Genomic DNA, 21,305 nt, shown 5'->3' with positions numbered 1-21,305 from the left:
AAATTTTGTTGATTTATTGAAATTGCCCTGCGATGCCAGCAGCGCCGCACTGGAAGCTCCTGGAATTATCATTATCCTGGCTGCACTTGCGCTTGTTTGAGTAACCAACTGCTTGTTGATCGCAGGAAAAGTGGAAAGCTGGAAAAGTGGAAAACTGGTGGGACTGCAACTTAATAACCATTTTCAAACTGTTGCGCCGTAGTAGTCCACAAATGAAACTGTAGCTGAAATGGAATAAATTTCAGATTTGAAAATCCCTTTTTTTTGTGTTATTAACTACACTTTCAAGGGGTATATGCTTTTTCTAACAGGCTTTCCAACTGAAACTGAACTTGACGTTGTATGTTGATTAATAACTTTATAGTGGCATAACATTATTAGCATTTGCTTTTATAGGAATATAGTAATTAGCAAAAGGACATCCAAAGGTCTGTCAGTGATTTCCTTGGTCGGCTGGGGCGAAAACTCAGCCATGTGCATGATTCGTTTATGCCTTTGTCAGGTTCGTCAGTGAGCAGCAGTGAAAGCGGATGGAGAAAGCAGCAGAAATGCGGAGAAATGTGGTAGCGGCCGTTTGCTGCACCTGTCTGACCAAGTGGCCACCAGCCCACCCACCCACTCGCACCACTCGCACCACTTGCACCACCCAATCCACCCACTCAGTCTATCCGTCGAGTCAGTTGTTTGATTTTACAGTTGTAGTCCAATTACGATTTTGAGCGCATACCAACCGCACAGATTTCTGCCTTCAGCTATGTGTGTACCAGCGCAGTTGAGGTCAACAAAATAGTACAAATATTACAAAATTCATAAAAATGGTGACCATCTTCAAATAAACAAATTAGCAAGCCTATAGCAATGAATTCACATATTGCTAAATGAAAAAGCACTTTTAGGGTAAGAGTTATTTTACTATAAAAGGCAAATAGCAAGTGGATACTATACTATTACTATGAGCACATGTGTGCCGTGCTGGCAACTGTCTGTCAGCGCTGCAACATCGTCCTTTTCGTCCTTGCTTCTCGTCCTCAGTCGGTCATGCTCCTTTCGAACGGTTTGCACGCGGTTTTCGGCCAGCTCACCACCTGGATTCTAGATGGGTTCGTCCTGGGCTGCTAGTCCTGCTAAATTACATTTTAGCAAGTTAATTGAAATGGAAATTAGTTGAAATTGTAAAACGAATTGAATTGTATGTGATTAGCTGCAGCATTTTCGAATTGGTTAAACAGCAGCAACAGGAGGCAGACTTGCTTTCCACCTGAAGAGCTTTTTGGCCAAGACTGTCCTTAATATTCGAAGGCACAACTGTACCTGCAAAGGAAACGCGTCTAAATATTTTGTAACTTGGTTATTTAAGCAAAATACTTTGACTATACTATACTGCAACTATTAAATTGAAGACCAGAATTAGCAAATATTAAAACAACTGTAACCCTTTATAGAAAAAGCGTGTGTTTAATCACAGAAGTTACTATCTATTTGCATTCCTGCCCCTTCACTTCGGAATACTTACTCACATCCTGTTTCACAACGACCGCAGACAAACGTGGCGTACAGCTCGCATATATTTAACCGTAAGTAAAATTAATACCCATTTTTGTTAACCAAAAAAAAGAAGTGAGGAGTATGCTTTATGTGCGGGTTACTTGCTGGATGGGTGGATGGGTGGGTGGTGTATGGTGTATGGTGTGTGGTGTGTGTAAAATTATTATCCTTCACGCTTAATATGCACAAGCGGAAGCCGTCATTTGTACGCCACGGAGAGATGACGATGACCAAAACCCAGGGCCGCTGGCCATTTAGCATACGCAACTGGGTGTGAGTGTATCCTGCTGTCTTTTTTCCAACTTTTTTAGCCAGGCGTTTTTTATGTCATCGTCCAAGTCGACGTCTACTTATGTACCACATGCTTCGCTTTGCACTCGCAAAAATTAATTACAACTATATATAACTAGAAGAATAATAACTATAACTACTACTATAACTACTTTCAAGAGTAATCGGATGATTTTGCAATGGGTTTGAATGGTAACCCAAACTACGGCTTTTAAAGTTTATTGTAATTTAATTATCTAAATCTTTATCTATTTAATGTTTTGATTTTTGGTTATTTTTGCTAATAATTTTTATGATGCTACCAAATGCAAAACTATCAAAAAAAATGCACCAACAATTTTGTTATTTAATGTTGAAACCAGAAAAATTGTCTTTGGATTAGGGTGACCCAAAACTGGAATTCAAACATCCATAACTTAGTTTATTGATTTTAGATTTCTAAGTGTCATATACTGAAAGTGTTGCAATTGAATTATCTAACTAACTATACATTAAACTTTTTAATTTTATTTTTTTTACAATTTTAATAATATTACCCCTACAAAAAATTAACAATAATTGCTTCACAAAATATGCAGCTAGCTGTTCACTTTAGTTACAATTTCTCAATGCCCAGAGTTGCGCATGTAATATCATTCAATGATCCAACAATTTTGAGCCATGTTATGGATTTTATAAATTTTGCTAATTAATGGTTCATGCAAATTTTCCGCAGTGCATTCTCCTGCTTGCTACGTGAGTTGTCCGTTGTCCGAGGGAGAGCGTGTCCTTACAAAATTAGTGCTCTTTTACATTCATATGCACACATGCATCTATCCCAAATATATACCATTTTTTTCACAATACTCGTACATTATTTCGGTTGTACATTTAGCATGGGCTACAAAAAAATTATTTAAAAAAATGGGAGGGAGCAGCGGACAACCGGACAAGCGGACAGCAATCGCAACGCTGATATATAATATTATATATTTTTTTTGCAACTGTTTGTGCCACTTTGGCGGAAGTATCGCAGCGACATCAGCACAAATATACCCCACACACACCCCGCCCCCCTTTTCTTTGGCCCCATGTGCCCCACCCGAAAGGCCATTTTTTTTTGCAACAGGACACTCTCGAGCATTATGCGTTTTTTGTGTGTTTAGCAAAGCATAGAAAAGTGAGCGCATAAAAAATTGAAACCATTTTCTCATATTAAATGTGTGCCGACCGAAGAAGAGGCGGTGGGGGGGCGTGACAGGAGCAGTTAATAATGAGTGTGGCGCCCCCATCGGCCAGCGTTGGCATCTGGTCGCAAGCAGTGAAGAACTTGAGTGCAAGCAGTGCGCGAAAAGCAATGCAAACCTATCAAGGAAACATATCCTAAAGTAACCATGTTTATAAGAAGTTTTTTATTAACAAATATAAGAATATTTTTTAAGAAAACTTATATATTCAAAAAGTACCATGTTTTCGGTATTAAAATAGAAACTATTTATGAGGTATGTACATATATGATCATTCCTAGAGTCACTTTAAAAACTCATATATATGTACTGGTTACTGGCTGATCTGTCCTTCATTCTTCTGCTACTCTGGCATGATTTTCTCCCCCTTTTCCCCACATTTTACGCTATCCTTCTTCGCTTGACAGTACGTGTCTCCTTGTCAGATATATATATATATATAAATATATATATTCACATATACATATAGCTAAGACACGGAGACGCGACTGCTGATTATTATTCCGCTGACCGTTTCGTATTTATTTGAAAGGCATTTGCCGGCAGCCACCAACACACATGCAGGCGCGCAGGACACACACATCTGTGTGTGTGTGTGTGTGTGTGGTGGGGTATGGTTCCTTTTTTTTTTGTATTTTTGTCCTGCAGGCGAGGAACAAAACGACATATTCGTCCTGCATAAATGATGTAATTACAGCGCAAGATTTTTGCTATGAGCAATTTTTATTTTAATTTCTTCCCCCGGCTTCTTCTTCATTCTCTCCATTACCCCACTCATTTATTTCCCTCCTTTCCTCTTCCTCTCCCTCTTTCTTTTTCTTTATTTTTTTCTTCTTTTTTTGCCCTATATATGCATGTGTGTGTAGCCTCTGAAATGCAAGTACGTACATATGGCATACAGCAGTTGGTCACACACAAGTCAGCCAGCTTGTGAAATATTCCGCATGCTTTTATCATAGTTTTAATTAAATGCACAAATTACTATCATATTTATTTATTCATATTTATGCGGTTCTTTAAAAGACAACGATTGGTGAGTGCTTCTCGATACTATTTCATAGATTTCCAACGAGAAACATCTGTAAATTTAAGATACTTTTAAAATGCTTAAATTGCTGGTCGTCCTCTTAGAATATTTTTAATTAACCCCATTTCATGGTTGACTTTCTACCATTTATTTGTACCATTTTACCAGTCAAAGTCTCGAATAAAATCAACAAACAAGTGCTTATTTTTGCCACCTCTTTTTTTGATAAACCTTTTTTCTGTTTTTTTTTTTTGTAAATGGAACGCTGATATTTTATGGCCCCAAAACGAGACCCCAAAAATATGAACCCACCTGCCAAACAGACTCTAATGCATTTCTAACATGGGTTGAATGTGGGCGGGATGTGGAATGAGGGCTAGGGGGAGGGGCAAACGGGGCAAAAAAGGGGGCGGTGGCGATTTGTTGACACAGCCAACGCCGCAAAAACATTGGCGGGCGTGTTAAATGAAATGAAAAGCCAAACGCGCGACCGCGAAAATCAAACAACAATAAAAAATAAAGGGGAAAACCGCAGAAAGGTAGCTATAACAACAGCCGCCAAACTGGACCAGCAAAATTGCGATGGCAGCGGAAAAACATTAAAAAAAAAACAAAAAAACAAGAACAACACACTCGCGTATACACACAAACAAAAAACAAGCGGAGAAAAAAATATTAGTTAAACCCAATTTGTAATTTGTTTGGCAAATCGTGGAAATGACGGTAAAGGCACCTGAAAAAAATGTTCAAAAAATTTCCCAGTGATTGTAGACCATATTTAATGCGCACATTTTAAGCAGCAAATGCTTATAAGGTATAAAAGTTATATTTTGGAATCATAAATGTGTGAGATTTCCATATGAAATAAATATTTTTTTCAGTGCGCCAATATAGCAACAGCAACAGGAAAAGCCACAAAGCTAAAAACAGCTAACGGGTAAACGGTAAACCAGCGACCGCCTGAATCCTGAATCCTGAATCCCGAGTCCTCAATCCTTTCCCCCCTCCCCCCTCTCTGTGTGTGTGTGAGTGTGGTGTAGCTGTGTGTGTGTTGTCGCGATGAGAAACGTGCCGATGCATAATCATTGAGGCCATTATCATTTATTTCACTCAAAGGTGTCGTTGCCGTTTCGCTTCCGTTTGGCGCCGTGTGCCACCTGCAAAAATCAAAAACACACGCACCGCCAACAGAAACCGCCAACAGAAGCCAACGGAAGTAACAACAAAAGGCCCAAAAGCTTAGCCATGGCCAGGAGATTTTTGGCCCTAAACACGGTGGCACGGTCCGATTTGATGAATTTTGGCCAAATACAATTGCACGGCAATTTTCCGGCATACACGCGGATTTTATAAGTTATAAACATGAAACGTGTCCGCAATGCAGTTAACATAATTATTTGCCAACTACTCTCGATGGAATGTGGAAATTTAGGAAAAACCAAATTCGCCAAAAAACCTATCGTCCTTTTGCGTGCACAGTGTACGCGATTTTGGCATATTTGTTTAGGTCAGAACCATAAAAATCTAACAAACTATAGCGTAATGAAATCAAAATAAACCATGAATAAGTCAACAGCAACGGAGGTAGCATTATATATGCTGCTGATAAAATATGATTGGATTATAAAAATGAATGGAATTCATGCAAAGAAAAAACATAGATATCATAGCGAGAAACGTAGGGTTGACCTGTCACCTGAAGCTCGAACATTCGAGTAGAGTTCAGTTTTCTCTCACCCGCTGAACGATAAGCAACCAAAAATTAAGAAAAACAATTCTTTATTTATTTAACACTTTTTTTCTTAACAAATCACAAATCCCAACAAATCAAATCCCAGAGTTCCTACCAAAGTGATGGCGTTGAAGATGAACCACAACCAGAACCAAGTGAAGATCAACTATGCGCAGCAGTATGTGGCAAGGATGACGGGGCCATTGGTGGAACCCATTTTCCCAGTGCCGCAAATGTCATCGGCAACCCTGCGCGTTCGTCGCGCTGTCGTCGAATCCTATCGCGGTACCCAGGTGGCTCCCGATGATGCCATGCTCCCCATGCCGCCCCACAACAAGCCCCAAAATATTGGCGCAATTCTGCAGGACCTTCGATTGCGGCTAAAGGGTTTCAAGTTTTGGCAGCAAGTCATTCGTGTGCTGAAGAAATGAATGCATCTGATGCATCTGATGGATCTACACACCTTAACCCTTGTCTACCCTCAAAATCCCAATTAAACCAGTTCGCTTTGTGTTCGATGTTCGGTTGTAGTAGCCATTTGAATCAACGTAAAATCAATCTCACATGTAACTTGTAGTCTGGCGTCGTCTCGAAATTTGTGCACACCTGATAATTAACTAATGTTACGCAAAATTAATTTTACAAATAAATAAGTGCGTGGAAAAAAAGGTGCAAATAATACTAAAACTATGAAGATCCTTCGTTACCATGCCACACACAGCTAGCAATTTAAATGTATTAAGAGTGGAGTTGGGACATCTGGCCAGGCCCAAATCGCAGAAGGCCAACACTGCCAACTGGAACAACAACAATGGCAAAAAAGCGCAAAAAAAAACGAATTAAATTCCAACATTAAAATAAGTTTTTAAAACTAAGCACCGTGGCTTATGTCACAGGGGGAGAGTAGCAGTGGCACACAACAAAGCATGGCAGCAAAAAAGCCCAGCAGAACCGCAGGACAGACGGCAGGACGGCATTTAGAATATAAATTTAGTTAAACAAATCTCGGACGAGGCGGCCTCCCTAAGGTATGAATGCGGCCAGAGTTGCCACCGACATGTATAAGTTTTCGCGCGAAGAACTAACAGCGCGGCGTACAAATTGTGGATCTCCTATTATATTAAATAGAATTCAACAAATATCATTATTTTCCAAACGAAAGTTACTTGATTAGGCATTATTTATTTATCTGCAAAATCGTCGTTTTTAACTAATAAAAATGCATATAATAAATAATACCCTTTAAAAGCATTTGAAACTGCTTATGCCAACTGTAGAGCATTCGACCCCAGACCCCCAAAGTGCATTTCATACGTTTTGGGGTTAGGGTTAACGCGGCACTGTGCCTGCGACCCCCCTTAACCCCTCAACCTCTTAACCCCGGTGTCCTCTGCACTTTCTTGTTTTGCTTCTTTATCTTTTTGCCATGTAGGCTTCTCTGGCTCGTATTTCCCACCTCTTCCCCTTTCCCTTCCCCTTTCCGCAACGCCGCCAACCGCTGACAAACGTCAAAATATAATTTTTGCGTGGATTTGCGTTGGCCCAACAACACAGCAACAACAGTAATAAATGTGAGGGGCTAAAACCTCCCACCGAAAAAGTACAAAAAAACAAAAACCAAAAAAAGAAAAGAGTGAAACAATTTTTGCAACTGCTGCCTGCTTCTTATCTCAGGCACGTTAATGTGGCCTATGTGGCTATGTGGCAATGTGGGGAAAGGGTTGCCGGCATTGCATGTCCTACTGTGAGACATAATTTTTAATAATCTACAACACAGCCCGGCCACCAAAAGGGGTGGCGAAAGGAGGGGGGCCCAAAAATACGCGCATGCAAATGGCTTAATTTAATATATAATTATACCCTGACATCGCAGGCGGGCACCCACAGGAGATAGGGCTACGTCGGTTAGGGTATGCATTTATGTATATCATCAAGAATTTCAGAATATTTAATATCATTTTTATGGAGCATTTTTATAGATTTTAAAATATCCGGCATCTAAACTTCCATTGTTAATATATTTTTGCGCCTTTCTACGCGCTTCTCAAGTTTTTAATATATGTAGCTATGGTGTCTAAACCTCCCTTTTCAGTATATTTGTAGGTTCTTCTTCCGCGTTTTGAACTTCTCTCTTCAGTATATTTTAAGCGCCTTCCTCCGCGATTCTCAAATTTCTTATATACCTATGGCATCTTAACTTCCATTTTCAGTATATTTTTCCTCCGTGATCTTCAGTATATTTTTTAGTGCCTTCCTCCGCGATTCTCAAGATTCTAATATAGCTATGGCATCTTAGCTTCCCTTTTCACTATATTTTTAGCTTCTTCCTCCGCGATCTTCATTATATTTTTAGTGCCTTCCTCCGCGATTCTCAAATTTCTGCTTCGCTAGTACCTTCTATGCAATTTGCAAACGTCTTAAGTGAGTTTCCAGTTTCCTTATACCTTCGACTAGGGCATTTATTCGTCTGCCATTATTAATTTCTGACGCCCACACTGGCGGGGATTGCCACGGCTTCGGTTGTACACCGTGTGCCTGTTCCTTTTTTATCTGACTCGTAAGGTTGGCCAAACGGTGTTAAGACTAAGATGCCATATACTCGTGTGGAAGATTGTCTTGTCTAAGCTCCAGATTGATGCCGCCTTTGCCGCAAAACCCAATCCCAGTGCTGTAATTAAATTATCATGCCAACAGCATAACGCCGCCTTAACCCCAACCCATTGCATGTGTTTTTCGGAATGTGGGCGGTGTTGTAATTCAAACAGGAGCCAACGGGTTAACATTAGCGCACTTTTATGGCCTCCGCTGGATAAGTATGTGTCCTTTAACCCCCCGCCAGTTGCGAGTCTCTCGTTTTTTGTCTATGATTAGCTGCGAAATTTATGCCACCGCAAAGGCAATCTGCGCCAAAGAGTTAAAACAGCAAAATCTGCTTAGAAAACAGGTGAGCTAAATATAGTTAATGAGTTAGTTAAAGATTAACGCTCAGTTCTCTATATTGAAACCAAGTATAGAGCTTAGATCAGGCTTCAGTGGACTGTGACTCGAATGGAAATCCGGAAAGAAGGAGAAGGAGTGCGGAAAATCGTTTGGTAGCTTTCCCATCTTGGACAGCAGCTGTTGACCAAATGTGGACTTAGGACGTGCTTTTAATTTTTAAAAACTGCTCTTAGAACGCGATAAAACACGTTAAAATGGCAAATAGAGGACGGAGGAGGGTGGAGGGTGGACCATGGAAAAAAATCAAGCGACGGAGAGTAAAAGATGTAAATTAGTGGAAGAGTCGACGAAGGCGGGTTACATATGTACTTAACCAGTTACATGTAAGTATGTGATATATATTTTATTCATATAGAGCCACAAACACACACACACACACTCGGCCAAATCCCAAGTTGGAAAATAAAAAATATGCTAAAAAAAAATTAGAGGGGGGTGATGGGTGGTAGGTGGTGGGTTGGACTGCCAGAGTGGACAGTGCATCTGGAAAAAAATGTGTAAAGCGTGCATTTACATAATGAAAGATGTAGCAGTGCAAGTGTGTGTGTGAGTTTTTCCTCGAGTATATGTGTATATGTGAGGCAAAAGGATTAGCGATGGTCGTCATGTGCGTGGCACAACCAAAAAATAAAAAAAAAATAAAGGAAAAAGTAAAAAAATTAAATTATAAAATATTGAAGCGAGTAAGAAATGCGCAAAAGGAACAGAAAAGCGAGAACACTGCTTGCTCACAAGTGCACTGAAAAATACTTTCGATAATACATTTTGTAGATTTAATTTTGGGAAATTTTTTAGTTTAAGTTTTTAAGCTAAATTTAAGTTTTTAAAAGCATTCAGCTATATTCCGCATACAATCTGTGTTTCATTGTAAAAATAAATGAAACATTTTTGCAACGTGCAACCAAAATTAATGTCCTTTTAGATACAAATGCAATTTATAAGCGCCATTCCGTGTGTGTGTGTGTGTTCCGAAAAATGCTTTCACATGGCTTCCAACGCCCACTCAGCCCACTCTTCCTAAATATATATGTATATATATTATTTTTTTTGTCAACATAATTTTGAATAGCATTAAAATTATTAGCTACAAATGAATAAAAAACGAGCCGCGGTGCGGGGCAGAAAATGAGGCTGCGGGGCAGCTGGAAAGGAAAAAATTAGTGCGAAGGACTAGAAGTAAAGGAAAGAAATGGGCGTACCACCATCCTCGTCCTTATGTTAGGGGAACTTCCCATTCCCGCCCAGCACAAATGCGCATAATGAGCTCTGGTCAGCCAGCCTAGACGGCCGTGGGTGGTTGCCATCGCAGAGATTTACGCGCGACAAGTTTTTCTTGCCCTTTTCCACAACGTAACTTATTTTTGAATGCCCTATCTACGGCGTTTGGGCGTATGCCCTGCTAAGTTCCATTTTGCATCGCAATATAACTTGATCTTTTGACCATTTACTACTATATATCATAACCAAACAATGCTAGCCACTTAAGCTATGCATAGATATTGGATTATTAGTTTAAACAATTTTACTTTAGAGTATTTAGAGACTTGGCTCCACCCGTCGCGTATTTTAGGTAACATTTTTTGTAGCCTTGCAAACTCCAGCTAAACACTTTTCAGTTGATATCGCAAATCCTTTTCGCTGGCGCTTACATAATGATATGTGGCCGCAGATGCCAAGTGAGGGAAAATTTGAAAAAAATGCATGTACAAATAGCAACGGGAAGGAAGTAGCGTCTGCTGCTCGCCTTTTTCCATTCGCATGCAATTTGCGTAAAATGTGGAAAACGGCTTCCTTCGATCGAATAAAATACAAGTCCACAGCAGCATAAACTCGCTTTATAATTAGTGAAATAGTTTGAGCAGAATAATAATAGTGACAGAAAGATCGTATCGTTTATAGTATATTTAAAAATCAGTTTTATTCCGTTATATCATGCTTGCTGTATTGTGTAATATATCAGTTAAACGTAACTCTTAACTAGACAAAAAAATAATCGATTATATGGTAAATAGGGTGACCGTGAATATAAAGTATGTAGCTACACTTTTCCAAGTTTATAAATGTTGCATTTGATCCTCGACCAGCTTTTTGGGCCTTCGCTTGCGGCGTTTCCTTGCCTTTCGCCGTACACGATCGAATTTTCGGATCCGGTCGCAAATTAAATGCTTGAGGTCATCGCCCTCGGCGGCCGATTGACGACTGCATGACATCGTGAATAATATTAGCGAGTTAAGGTAGAAAAAGAATCTTATATCATAGTCATCTAATGATGGTTTGCCCTTGCTTCGATGATTATTATTATTATTATGATTGTTGTTATTATTATAATAATAATCTTTCTGTCGGCCTTCCTTTTCCCATTCCTTTTGGTAGTTACTAAAGTTGTGCTTGCGCATCTTGGAGGCGGGATACGTACTGGCCGATGGATGGGGTTCAAAGGTCGAGCGCTGGCGCTTCGAACTTGCCAAGTGTTGCCGTAAAAAGTCGTAAATGCTCATGTTCCTTATAACGATCGTGGTGTTGGTGGTGTTGCTAATGTTCATTTTCGGTCCCGATTTATGCGGCGCCACATGCTGTAGATTTAGCCAACTGCCGCCTGCCGCCTGCACGCGAGTTGGCAACGATGTGGCCACTAACTTATTGTAATTGTTATTGGCCAACATCGTTGTCGTTTTTAATGTATGTAGCATTGGCTCATTGGTGTTATTGTTGCCGATGTTATGGCATCGGTCGTTGTTGTTGTTGTATTGATGGTTCTGATAATCTTGATTGTAGTAAGGATTGTGTTGGGTTATTGTTGATTTGGTTGTATTGTAATCTACAGCAGTGACTGCAACCCGTCAATGATCGGCGACCAGCGGTCCCCAGAACATTTTCGATATCTTCGAGTCGTCCTCGGTTAGGAAGAACTGGCGGCCCAAATGCACAAACTCCTTGAGCGACAATTGGCCATCGCCGTTCTTGTCTATCACAGCGAATGAAACGGCAGCATCGTCTTCGGTCAGTCCCAGACAACGGAAGAAGAGCTTGTATTGTTCGAGATCCAAATGGCCAGTGTGATCAAAGTCCACAGCCTAAAAGAAACCCGGAAAATTAGTTTTTCTTCAATAATGTGCTTATGCCTTAGACCAACCTTAAACAAGTAGGGCAGGAAGCGACCAATGCGCTTGGCCATCTTCTTGTCGTTGAGACGATGGTGCAGATCGGTGAGAAACTGCTCGGCAGTCACCAGATTGTACGGGGTTATCTCCCCAAACTGCTCTTCCCAAGTATGTTTGATCACATCGTTGAACTCGGCAGCGACCTCTGGGCTCAAATGGCCCAGATCGCTGAAGCGTTTGGCCAGCAAACTGAAGTCGTCGAAGGACACAACGCCATCGTGGTTAACGTCCAAAATGCGGTGCAGAGTGCGCATTTTGCGGCGCCAGAAGGCTGAGTCGCCCTGGAAATGAGGAAAAATATACATATTAATTGGTTTGCCTTACGTTTTAGTTATAAATAAATATATATTTGAGTTAAAACGAGGCACAGGAAGTCCTAAAAGCTTTCCAAACTACAAAGTTCTTTCTAATTCTTCTACCTATTTCAAACTACTTATGCACTCGAAAAGTAAAGCTTTTAAGCTTTAAAGGACATTAGCCCGACTGCTTGCGAGCTTTTAGATGCTTTTAACAATGAACTCTTCAAGGACTTAAAGGAACTGCTTGGTGAACTGCTTGTAAAGCAGGATACTTTGCCATCAACCAACTGCTTTAAGCTTCATATTCTTTTGTTATTCACAACCAAAACCAAAGCTTTGATCGTAATACAGTCCGTACTGAAAACCAGTTACCACTGTTAAATGACCGCTGTTAACCGGGTTACAATGTTGAACTATTTTAAAATGCCGCTAAGCAGGTTCAAAAAACGACATTGAGCGCGATAACCAAATTTCGAAACACGTTTTCTTCGCCTGCCCAGCGAACACAATTGAAATTTCTCGTGGACCAAGCCACGTGGACCCGTGAGTTTTATGGGTCTATGTTTTGATTGGGTTTATGGTTATGCATTTCTGAAGCAATTCAGTTCACTCACCCGTTCGCTGCGCTTGGAATCCATTTTCTGGCGACGACGCTCGAACTCATCGTCCGAGTCGGAATCGCTATCACTTTCCACCTCACGTCGCAATTTGGCCGCTCCGGCCTTCTTTGAATATTGACGGACAGCCTGGACCACGGCAGTTGGCATTTGATGCCACAGCAGTGAGTGTTGTGCTCCATGTCCACACATGTGGCCACCAGTTGCCAGAAAGAGGCGCTGAAATTGGCAGACAAATTGGAAATTAGCTAAATGTAAAGTAAAGTAAATCATTTTGAATGTGCTTTGGAAAACTGTTGCAAATGTATCATTAATAATATTACCCAATCATTGTGCTATTGTGTGCTATTGTTCTATTTTATTCGGTTTTCATAGCCCCATAGCTGAATGCTCTTTTTGTTGTTGATATGATTGCTGTATGCCCTTCGGTTCGTAAGCAATCATTATGTTTTTAATTACAACTCAGCGCACTGCTGTTTTCCCGTGTTGTTTTTGTTGTGCTTGTTGTTTTCCCATTGTTAAGGTCAGTTCTGTTTACACACAAAACAATTCTAAACCACATTCGTTATCTGTTCTTTTTTTATTATTCTCGTTTACGAGTTTTTCCATAAAAGTGCCACAGCATGACTGTCAAAATGTATCTCAAAAAACTGTCAGTTTCACAGTTTGAGAGCCTCTCAGCAATGGTAAGAAACCACGTGGCGATCATGTATGTTACAAACTTAACAGAAGAAACTGTAAGCTAGTAGGTAAAGAATTTTCAATAAATATGAAAGATATATGGCATATACATAAGAACTGCGTGGTATTCTAGAAATATAATACAAACAGTGCAACAAAGATGAATAGATGAAAAAGATAAATATATGTGAAAGATGCCAAAAACCAGTTCGAAGAAAGGTGTTTTCCATCATCTGTGCGACAGCTACCGTCAATGCCATTCGAAAAAGATAAAAGGCTCGTCTCATTTTTAATTACAAGAAACGGAATACTCTTGTAAACGTTTAGAGTTTCAATGGCTCTCGATAAGAAAGAATCCAATAACAGATGTTGCCAGCCACCGACGACGATGATATCATACACACCATGCCATATAACATTATCATAAAGCCCGCACGCTTATTGTATTGGAGTGTTTTGGAACCTTTTTCGGTTCCAGTTGCTTCGTTTGGTTAAACGAACTTTGGATTGTTACTGTTTTTCTGTTTTTCGGTTTTTTCGTAAACAAGTTTCTCCAAAATACGAATTAATGAATGCAAAAAACACGGGCCTCCTTTCATTTAAATGTCTGCGCGTCTCACAAAAAAAATAGAGAGAAACACGTTTCGACTATAAGAAAATTAAACAAAAAACAATGCCAATGATTTATGTAGAAAATGAAGAGGCAGAGAGTAACAAGTCGGCAAATAAAACTCAAAGTCGAGCAACAGGTCAATGTTAATTTAGCAGCAAACAAGAAGTAGAAAAATCGCGATTAAAACCACTTTAATCATTTCCTGTGATTCTAAAACTGCTTTTTCCGGGGCGCTAAGAGAAAAAACGGATGAGAAACTTCTGTTGTTTTCTATTTTCAATGCTTTTGCGCAGGATTTTCCTGCCACAGAATTTGCGCAGTTTTCCGACTGTCAAAATGAGGGGGTTGGTTGTTGTCGGTGAGAAGGGAAAATAAGCTTTCACCTGAGTACACGGTGGAAAATACCAATAGGTATTAATGTTGGCTTAGCTGGTTACATATATATGTACGTAAGTATGTATGTTGAGTCAATAATATCAACATAATATCATAAATTTCGTTTCGAAACTGATACAATTATGTAAATAATTGTGACACATGTTGGCCGGTATTTTCAAAGCTAACATAAAAATAAGATGAAACATGTTTAAATATTAACTGAACAATATAGTGAATGTATTGATTTAATACCAACGTTTTTTTGTGTGTGGTTTTCTTTTGTTTATCTTACTGTATCTTGTTTTGTTTTATTTAGGGATATGCCTCTTTCGGTGCCGGTTTTCTTGTTTATTATTGATTGATTGAAGTGCTGCGCCCTTTAATGATTGATTTGCAACAAATTTGCTATATGAATTTTCTAGTCAATCATCAATGCAACTCAACAATCAGAAATATATAACGCTGCGAACAACGAAAATATAATGTGAAAATTAATATCAGAGAATTTATAATTCCAATCTCGTATTGCTAAAATAATAGTTCAGAATAAATGTATTTATCTGTAGTTATATCAATAAAATAAAATTGAGTTCGACTTCGTACAGTTTCGGATGCACTGCTACAGTTTACTTAGCACTGGCCTCGTTTCGTGAACATTCCCGCTCCCAATTTTCATTCTCCGCTTCCCTTGCTTGTCTCTATTCTCCCCTCTTCCTCCCCAATTACATTTCTCCTTCCCCCCATGTTACCGTTTTTCGAATTGCGATTCTATTTCTCTGCTTTGTTTTGATGTACATATGTATATGTACATACATATCTTGCGGAAGCTGTTTTTTGGTGGAACATCTTTTGTGGAACTGGTTTTAAACTTTATAACTTAAAACTGTTGCATTTCAGCTTGTTTTAATAACTGTTCTTTCCTGCCCTCTTTATGATGCTAATTTGAGGTAAATTATTTTCAAACTGCTTGTTTTTAACCCTGCGATTTCTTTTAACATACAGTTTCTTTCAATTCACTTAGATATTGAATGCACTGTGATAAATAAGATGCACTTACGTGACAATCGCTGTGCGAAATGGGCGTGTTTGGGGGCGGGGAGGCGGTCTGCTGCAGAACGCCGACAGTTGCGGCCATGTTGCGTTCCAGAATTTCTCTTGAAGTGCGCAAAATACCACGGCTCACGATTGAGAATGCCATTTTGTTTTTCGGTCAAGTTTTAGGCTCGGTTTTCTTTAATTTTTCCACAATTTTCGCTTCGTTTTCCTTACAGTTTGAGCTGCACTCGAGAAAATGTGCAACGTTGCTTTAGTTTTTAGGGTTTTTGTTGTTTAACTCTTGCGATTATTTCGATTGCAACGCGCATTTAACAACCGGTTTTTCTTCGAAGATGCACCACAAAAAAATGTTTTCTTTAAAGTTTTTGCTTTGTTTTGTTGCACTTTTTTCTTTTGAGTCCGCTAATTTGTGTTTCGATTTCTCTGAGTTTTCAGTTTTTCAGTTTTTCTTTTTTTTTATATCTTTGTTTTGGAAGTAAACACAACCGTTCGCTTAAGCGTTCGAATTCGTTTTGAAAACCATCGCTGCGCAAAGAAAAGAAGTCGACGTCGACGCCTGTAAAAGCAGAGCGGTCTATCAGTGTGTGTGTGAGCGGGAGTGCAAAAGTGTGTGTTGTGTGAGAGGTGTGGAGAGGAGAGGACAGCATAAGAAGGGAGCGAGGAGAACAGCTGCTACTTGGAATTGTTACCACAAGCAGACAACACACACTACTGCAGCCAAAACAATAGTAGTTACATTTTCGGATATTTACAAAATCCTACTTTATCTGCATACATGTGTGTTTTAAGAATACTTCGAATATGATGGTTTACCAATGTTAAGACCAGCTTAATTATATTTGATATAGTTTCTAGTTTTGCGACCACTGCTGTACGCATGTAAGTACAAACACACAGGCAGGCCATGTAAGCCGGTTGAAGAAGAAAATGAAGAGGAAGCAGGAGCAAAAGAAGAGGCAAAAACAAACAAACACAGAACCCAGTGAATGTCAAACCTCGCTTAAATGGTGAACTTTATTCATTTACAAATGAGAGCCCAAAGGAAAATGCATTATATAAACATGGGATTCCACACACACACATGCATCACAGTTTTCCATTGATAACGTGAAGGAAAGAATCCAAAAACAAAAACAAAAGCCAAAACTCAAAATGAAAATATCATCAAGTGTGCGTATTTAGGTCGCTGCGTGTGACAAACTGTCGGTCCAATACAATATGCCCCAAGTCACCCTTCACCCCTCGCGCCCCACTTCCCCCAAAAGTGCCCTCAACGCACACACACACACACTCACACGCATATGAAGTTACATACACACGCAACAATAGTTTCTGTTTTTCCGTTGCTGTTCTACTTCATTACCCCACAGCAAAACGCATGTTTACACCCATACGTGTGCGGTAAGTGTAATAGGATCATTACAACACTTATTAGAAACATAAAATATCAAAAGACTGTTTCTAAATACTGACTATTTTGTAGGAAATAGCATTTTTAGTTTCCTAAAACTAATTAATTTTCTCCAAAGTGTCCAAAAGGATACGTTATATGTTGATCATTCTTCTCAGTGCAGCACTATTTCTGGTACCTTCACTGTAAACACCCAAACAGACTAGTTACATACATACATGTATACGTATGTATGTACGTTAACGTGTAAGATTGTATAATAGTCTTGATCAAATAAGCGCCAGTGGACTTGGACCCAAAAAAAACCACTCAAAAAAGAAAAAACGAAAACAAAAAAGAAACTACCGAAAAATTAATAAGGGGGGAGTAAATTCGAAATGGATATATCAGAGGCCGGTAAAAATTAAAGGGAATTATCAGCTCCACTAGTTCACTATTATCTGGCTTCGTTTTAATAGTTTTTACTGCCAATCAAGATCAATGCTTTCATAAATCCCCTACAGTTTTACAGTCACTGGTCCCCCCAAGAAGTGCAACATTTGACGTAAAAACACAACAAATCGAAGGCCCCCCACTTTACCGTTTCGTATGCGGCAAGCGGAGTGCACTGCACTCTGCGGAGGCAAAAACTTGAAAATACAGACGGAAAACCAAAACATGTGAGCGGCCGGGAAGTTTCCAATGCGGATTATGCGGCGGTGAACTCGAGATAAATTGAACCTAATCCGTTTATAAAGATAATGGAGCATTTGGGCGAGAACGTTCTGCTTCTGGGGTATTCCTAAAACAAACAAGTAATGGCATTTGAATTCAAAATATTTCTTATGCTTGTATTATTGTGTAATAAGTTTTATAATTCGAATTATGATATAATTTGTCTAATATTATAGCACAATAAAAACTATCACCCTGCTGATAATACTAGATGCGTATTTGATATCCCTATAATATTCTCATAATATTCTCATAATGTTTTCATAATATTCTCATATATTTATAATATTCTCATGATTTTTAGCACCGCATAAACGTCACTTGTTTCGGGGTGGACGTGTGCTTGCAACGAGAACAATTCGACCGGCGCATCGGCTGTCTGCTGACTTTCCGACCGTCACGTAACACCAGGTCCAGGAACAACAAAAGCAACACAACACAACACAAAACAACTGCAAACATATGACCACGAAAACAGGGTCTCAGCCATATAGTATATACAAATGTACATATGTATGTATGTATGTATAGGGTGTGTGCAGTATAGCATGCGCCCGCTACAAATACATAAATTATAATCTATTTGCCGCTGCACCTGCAAAACTAAACAGAGGGGGGAAGTGGGAGATGGGCAAAATAAACAACGTAAATTGGAGCCACACGACCTGTGTCTAATGACGTCACAAATAGCATTTAACATTACACCCACGATCCACATGACATCTATGTACCATATAATATACGTACATACATAAGTAGCTCCAAAATTCAATTGCCGAAAATTAAAATGCGTAATATAAAAGCGCGCGCAAAAGAGGTGAAAAAACGCAGTAGATATTCGCACGTTTGGCTTTAAAAAGAACATTTTTTAAATTCAATGAAATGCTTGAAATCTTAAATGTAAGAGATGCATAAATCTAAAACATAAATCAAGAGTTCTTAGGAACATTTAGTACTCAGTACTTCTTTAGACTGCCACCTTAGCTAGTGCCCACTGTATTGTAATTGTAAGTCCGCTACCGAGATTTTGTTTCTGTTTTATGTGATTTTCGGGCGTGTGCCTGGGTTCCAATTGGAATGGGTGGATCGTTGTCGAGCACACACACAACAAACACGTGTGCGATTCGAGGTACCCTAGAATATTGGACAAGATCGTCTCGTCTTGCCTCACCTTGTGCTCCATGCTCCACGAATTTGTGCTGTTGTTTTCAGCTTCTTTTTAGCTTCTGCTTCTTCTTCTGCTTCTGCTTCTGCGTTTCTAGTATTTCTTGTCGCGCTTTTCAAGGTCCGCAGTTTCACAGTTCCACAGTTTGGATGCCATTTCAGATTTCCGCAACGCCATTTATATTGATGTGCGTACATACACATATGTATGTGTGTGAGTGATGAGCGAGTGTCTGGTGTTGTTGTTGCCTTCCAGCCTTTCTGTTTTTTGGCGTACGTGTTGCGCCCCAACGCCGGCTCAAAAAAAAGTTAAAAAAAAAATAAATAGTGAATTAAAGCACAGCAACATGTGAGCAGAAAATAATCTAGTTTCTCGTTGGATGCTGTTTTAACCCTCTGCAATGACAACAGTTTAATATTCATTGTTTTTTTTCGAACATTTACGCAAAATAGAAAGTAATAACATAGAATGTAATGTAACATTTATGTAATGTAATATTTATGTTATGTAATATTTAGAACAAAAGGTTATTTTAAATTCGAATTCAAAATTCTATAGTTATCTTTCTACCATTTTGAGTTTATAAAAATTAAATTTTTTTAATGCGTTTAATTTTTTCTACTTTTTGTTTGTTAACACGGCTGTTTCGAGGGTTAAGCAAAAGGGTTGTTTTTGTTGCGGACTCACTAGTTTTTCTTTCAGTATGCGGATTTTGGCACGTCGACACACCGGCGACAGAGGAGCGGCGTCGACGCTGGCAGAGAAGTCGTGCTGCGACGGCTCTAAATAAAATGACATAAAATTTAATTGCGTCGTGCACTGGTGTGTGTGCGTGTAAGTTTTCCAGTTGCCTGCACCAAAAAGAACAAAAAAAAGACAAGAAAAAGGCAGCGACTACGTGCCACTTGCAACGCATCCTTTTCCACGTTGTTGTCGTAGGTCTTCCATTTTTCCAATTCAAAACACTCCAAATTTCACGTGGAAAAACTTAAAAGGGTTTTCATACACAGTAAGAAAATGCAAGTATACTTTTAATTATAAGTATGATAATTACAAAAGAAGTTTTTAAAAAATTACATGCAATATATTTAAATTTTCAAAATGCGTGATTAGTAATAGTTTGGTTTGTTATAATGTATTTTTTGTCGTGTAATTAATTAAATTACATCTGACGGCCGCCTTATCAGCGACCTGCTTATAATGGCTGATAAAAGGCCAAAAACAACAGCAACGCCCAAAACAAAAAATAACAACACATGACTTTCTGACCATCGCGGGTTACAAAACCCAAAAAGCTGGCGATAAAAGCCAGTCCAACTTTACGGCAAAGATTAGGCCAGAAAACAAATACGAAATGAAAATGAAAATGAAGTAGGCAAACACAAAACAGATTTGAAAACTCGGCACTGCTTTTCGAAAATGTTCGGTACACAAAGAGCTCGAAAATTTGGCGGGTAAACAAGGCTGTTGATTTGGGATTACAGTTTGAGAGCCACTTAACGTAACGAGTTTGAGCGCTGTAAGTAATAATATGTTAAGTACACAAATATTGAATGTCCATATTGCATATGTAAGCAAATCATAACATTTTTGTTACGATATACATAACTTTATAAATACCAAGAGAGAAAGATTTCAAGAAAAGCTAATGTTTGATTAACTAAACTATAAGACAATCGTAGTTTTCTTTCAAAGAACTAAAATTGATGGATTTATGCGGCTTGAGTTCGCCTTTATCGGTAATGATAAATAACCTAAATTAATCTTTTATTTATGGCCAATAAACACACATTTAGTGCTTGTGTAATTGGCCTTCAAACACAACGGCATTCTGAGAAAGGAAAACAAAAATCAACAACGTGGCCCAGAAAAACAAAACCAAAACAAAAACATGCTAAAAATCTAAACAAACATAAGAGCCATGTGAGTGTTTTTTTTTTTTTGGGTGGCAATCCACACCGGCATATAACATTAGACATTTAACCCTGATGTCGGCCGATTGAAAGCTCCTTAAGTGGCGAGTGGATCTCCACCACACTGGAAAAAAACAAGTTAACATCGGTCATTATTGCACTTTCGAGTTTTACGCTCTTCAGTTTCAATACCATAAACAGTTGTCTTTTGCTGAGTGGTTTTAAAACTTGGTAATGTTTATGTAACCATTAACAGTAACATAAGCTGTAAAAGCTTATGTAAAGTTCTGAATTGTACTGATAATCATTCAATATCCCTTTTACTATTATGTACTATTTAAAGCAATATTTTTTCCCTGTGCAGTGCGAACTCCCGTTTGAAATAATTGTAAATAGGTTGTTGTTTTTCCCATCGCCTGCTATTTTTAGCTGCCAATTAGAATTCGCCTTTTGGCTTTATCTGGCTCCCAAGAAGA

At 39.0% G+C, this 21,305-nt stretch overlaps 2 protein-coding genes across 2 annotated transcripts; one reads left to right on the top strand and one right to left on the bottom strand.

Annotated features, from left to right (window-relative positions):
* The first annotated feature begins 5,803 nt into the window (after positions 1–5,803).
* On the top strand, positions 5,804–6,541 carry LOC122624568. The gene has a single exon (XM_043804207.1). It carries the CDS (start codon positions 5,944–5,946, stop codon positions 6,250–6,252), a length of 309 nt encoding a protein of 102 aa, XP_043660142.1. The 5' UTR covers positions 5,804–5,943; the 3' UTR covers positions 6,253–6,541.
* Positions 6,542–10,708: 4,167 nt separating this feature from the next.
* Positions 10,709–16,144, bottom strand: LOC122623804 (sarcoplasmic calcium-binding protein). The gene is made up of 4 exons (XM_043803145.1): positions 15,628–16,144; positions 12,896–13,117; positions 11,955–12,263; positions 10,709–11,895 (listed from the first exon to the last, which is right to left on the bottom strand). Exons 1-4 carry the CDS (start codon positions 15,766–15,768, stop codon positions 11,662–11,664), a joined length of 906 nt encoding a protein of 301 aa, XP_043659080.1. The 5' UTR covers positions 15,769–16,144; the 3' UTR covers positions 10,709–11,661.
* Positions 16,145–21,305: the final 5,161 nt, after the last annotated feature.

The sequence above is a fragment of the Drosophila teissieri genome, chromosome X (genome assembly GCF_016746235.2).
Source record: "Drosophila teissieri strain GT53w chromosome X, Prin_Dtei_1.1, whole genome shotgun sequence".
NCBI classification, from domain to species: Eukaryota; Metazoa; Arthropoda; class Insecta; order Diptera; family Drosophilidae; genus Drosophila; species Drosophila teissieri.
The sequence above is the reverse complement of the archived record's forward strand: the minus strand, read 5'-3'. Positions and strand labels throughout refer to the sequence as shown.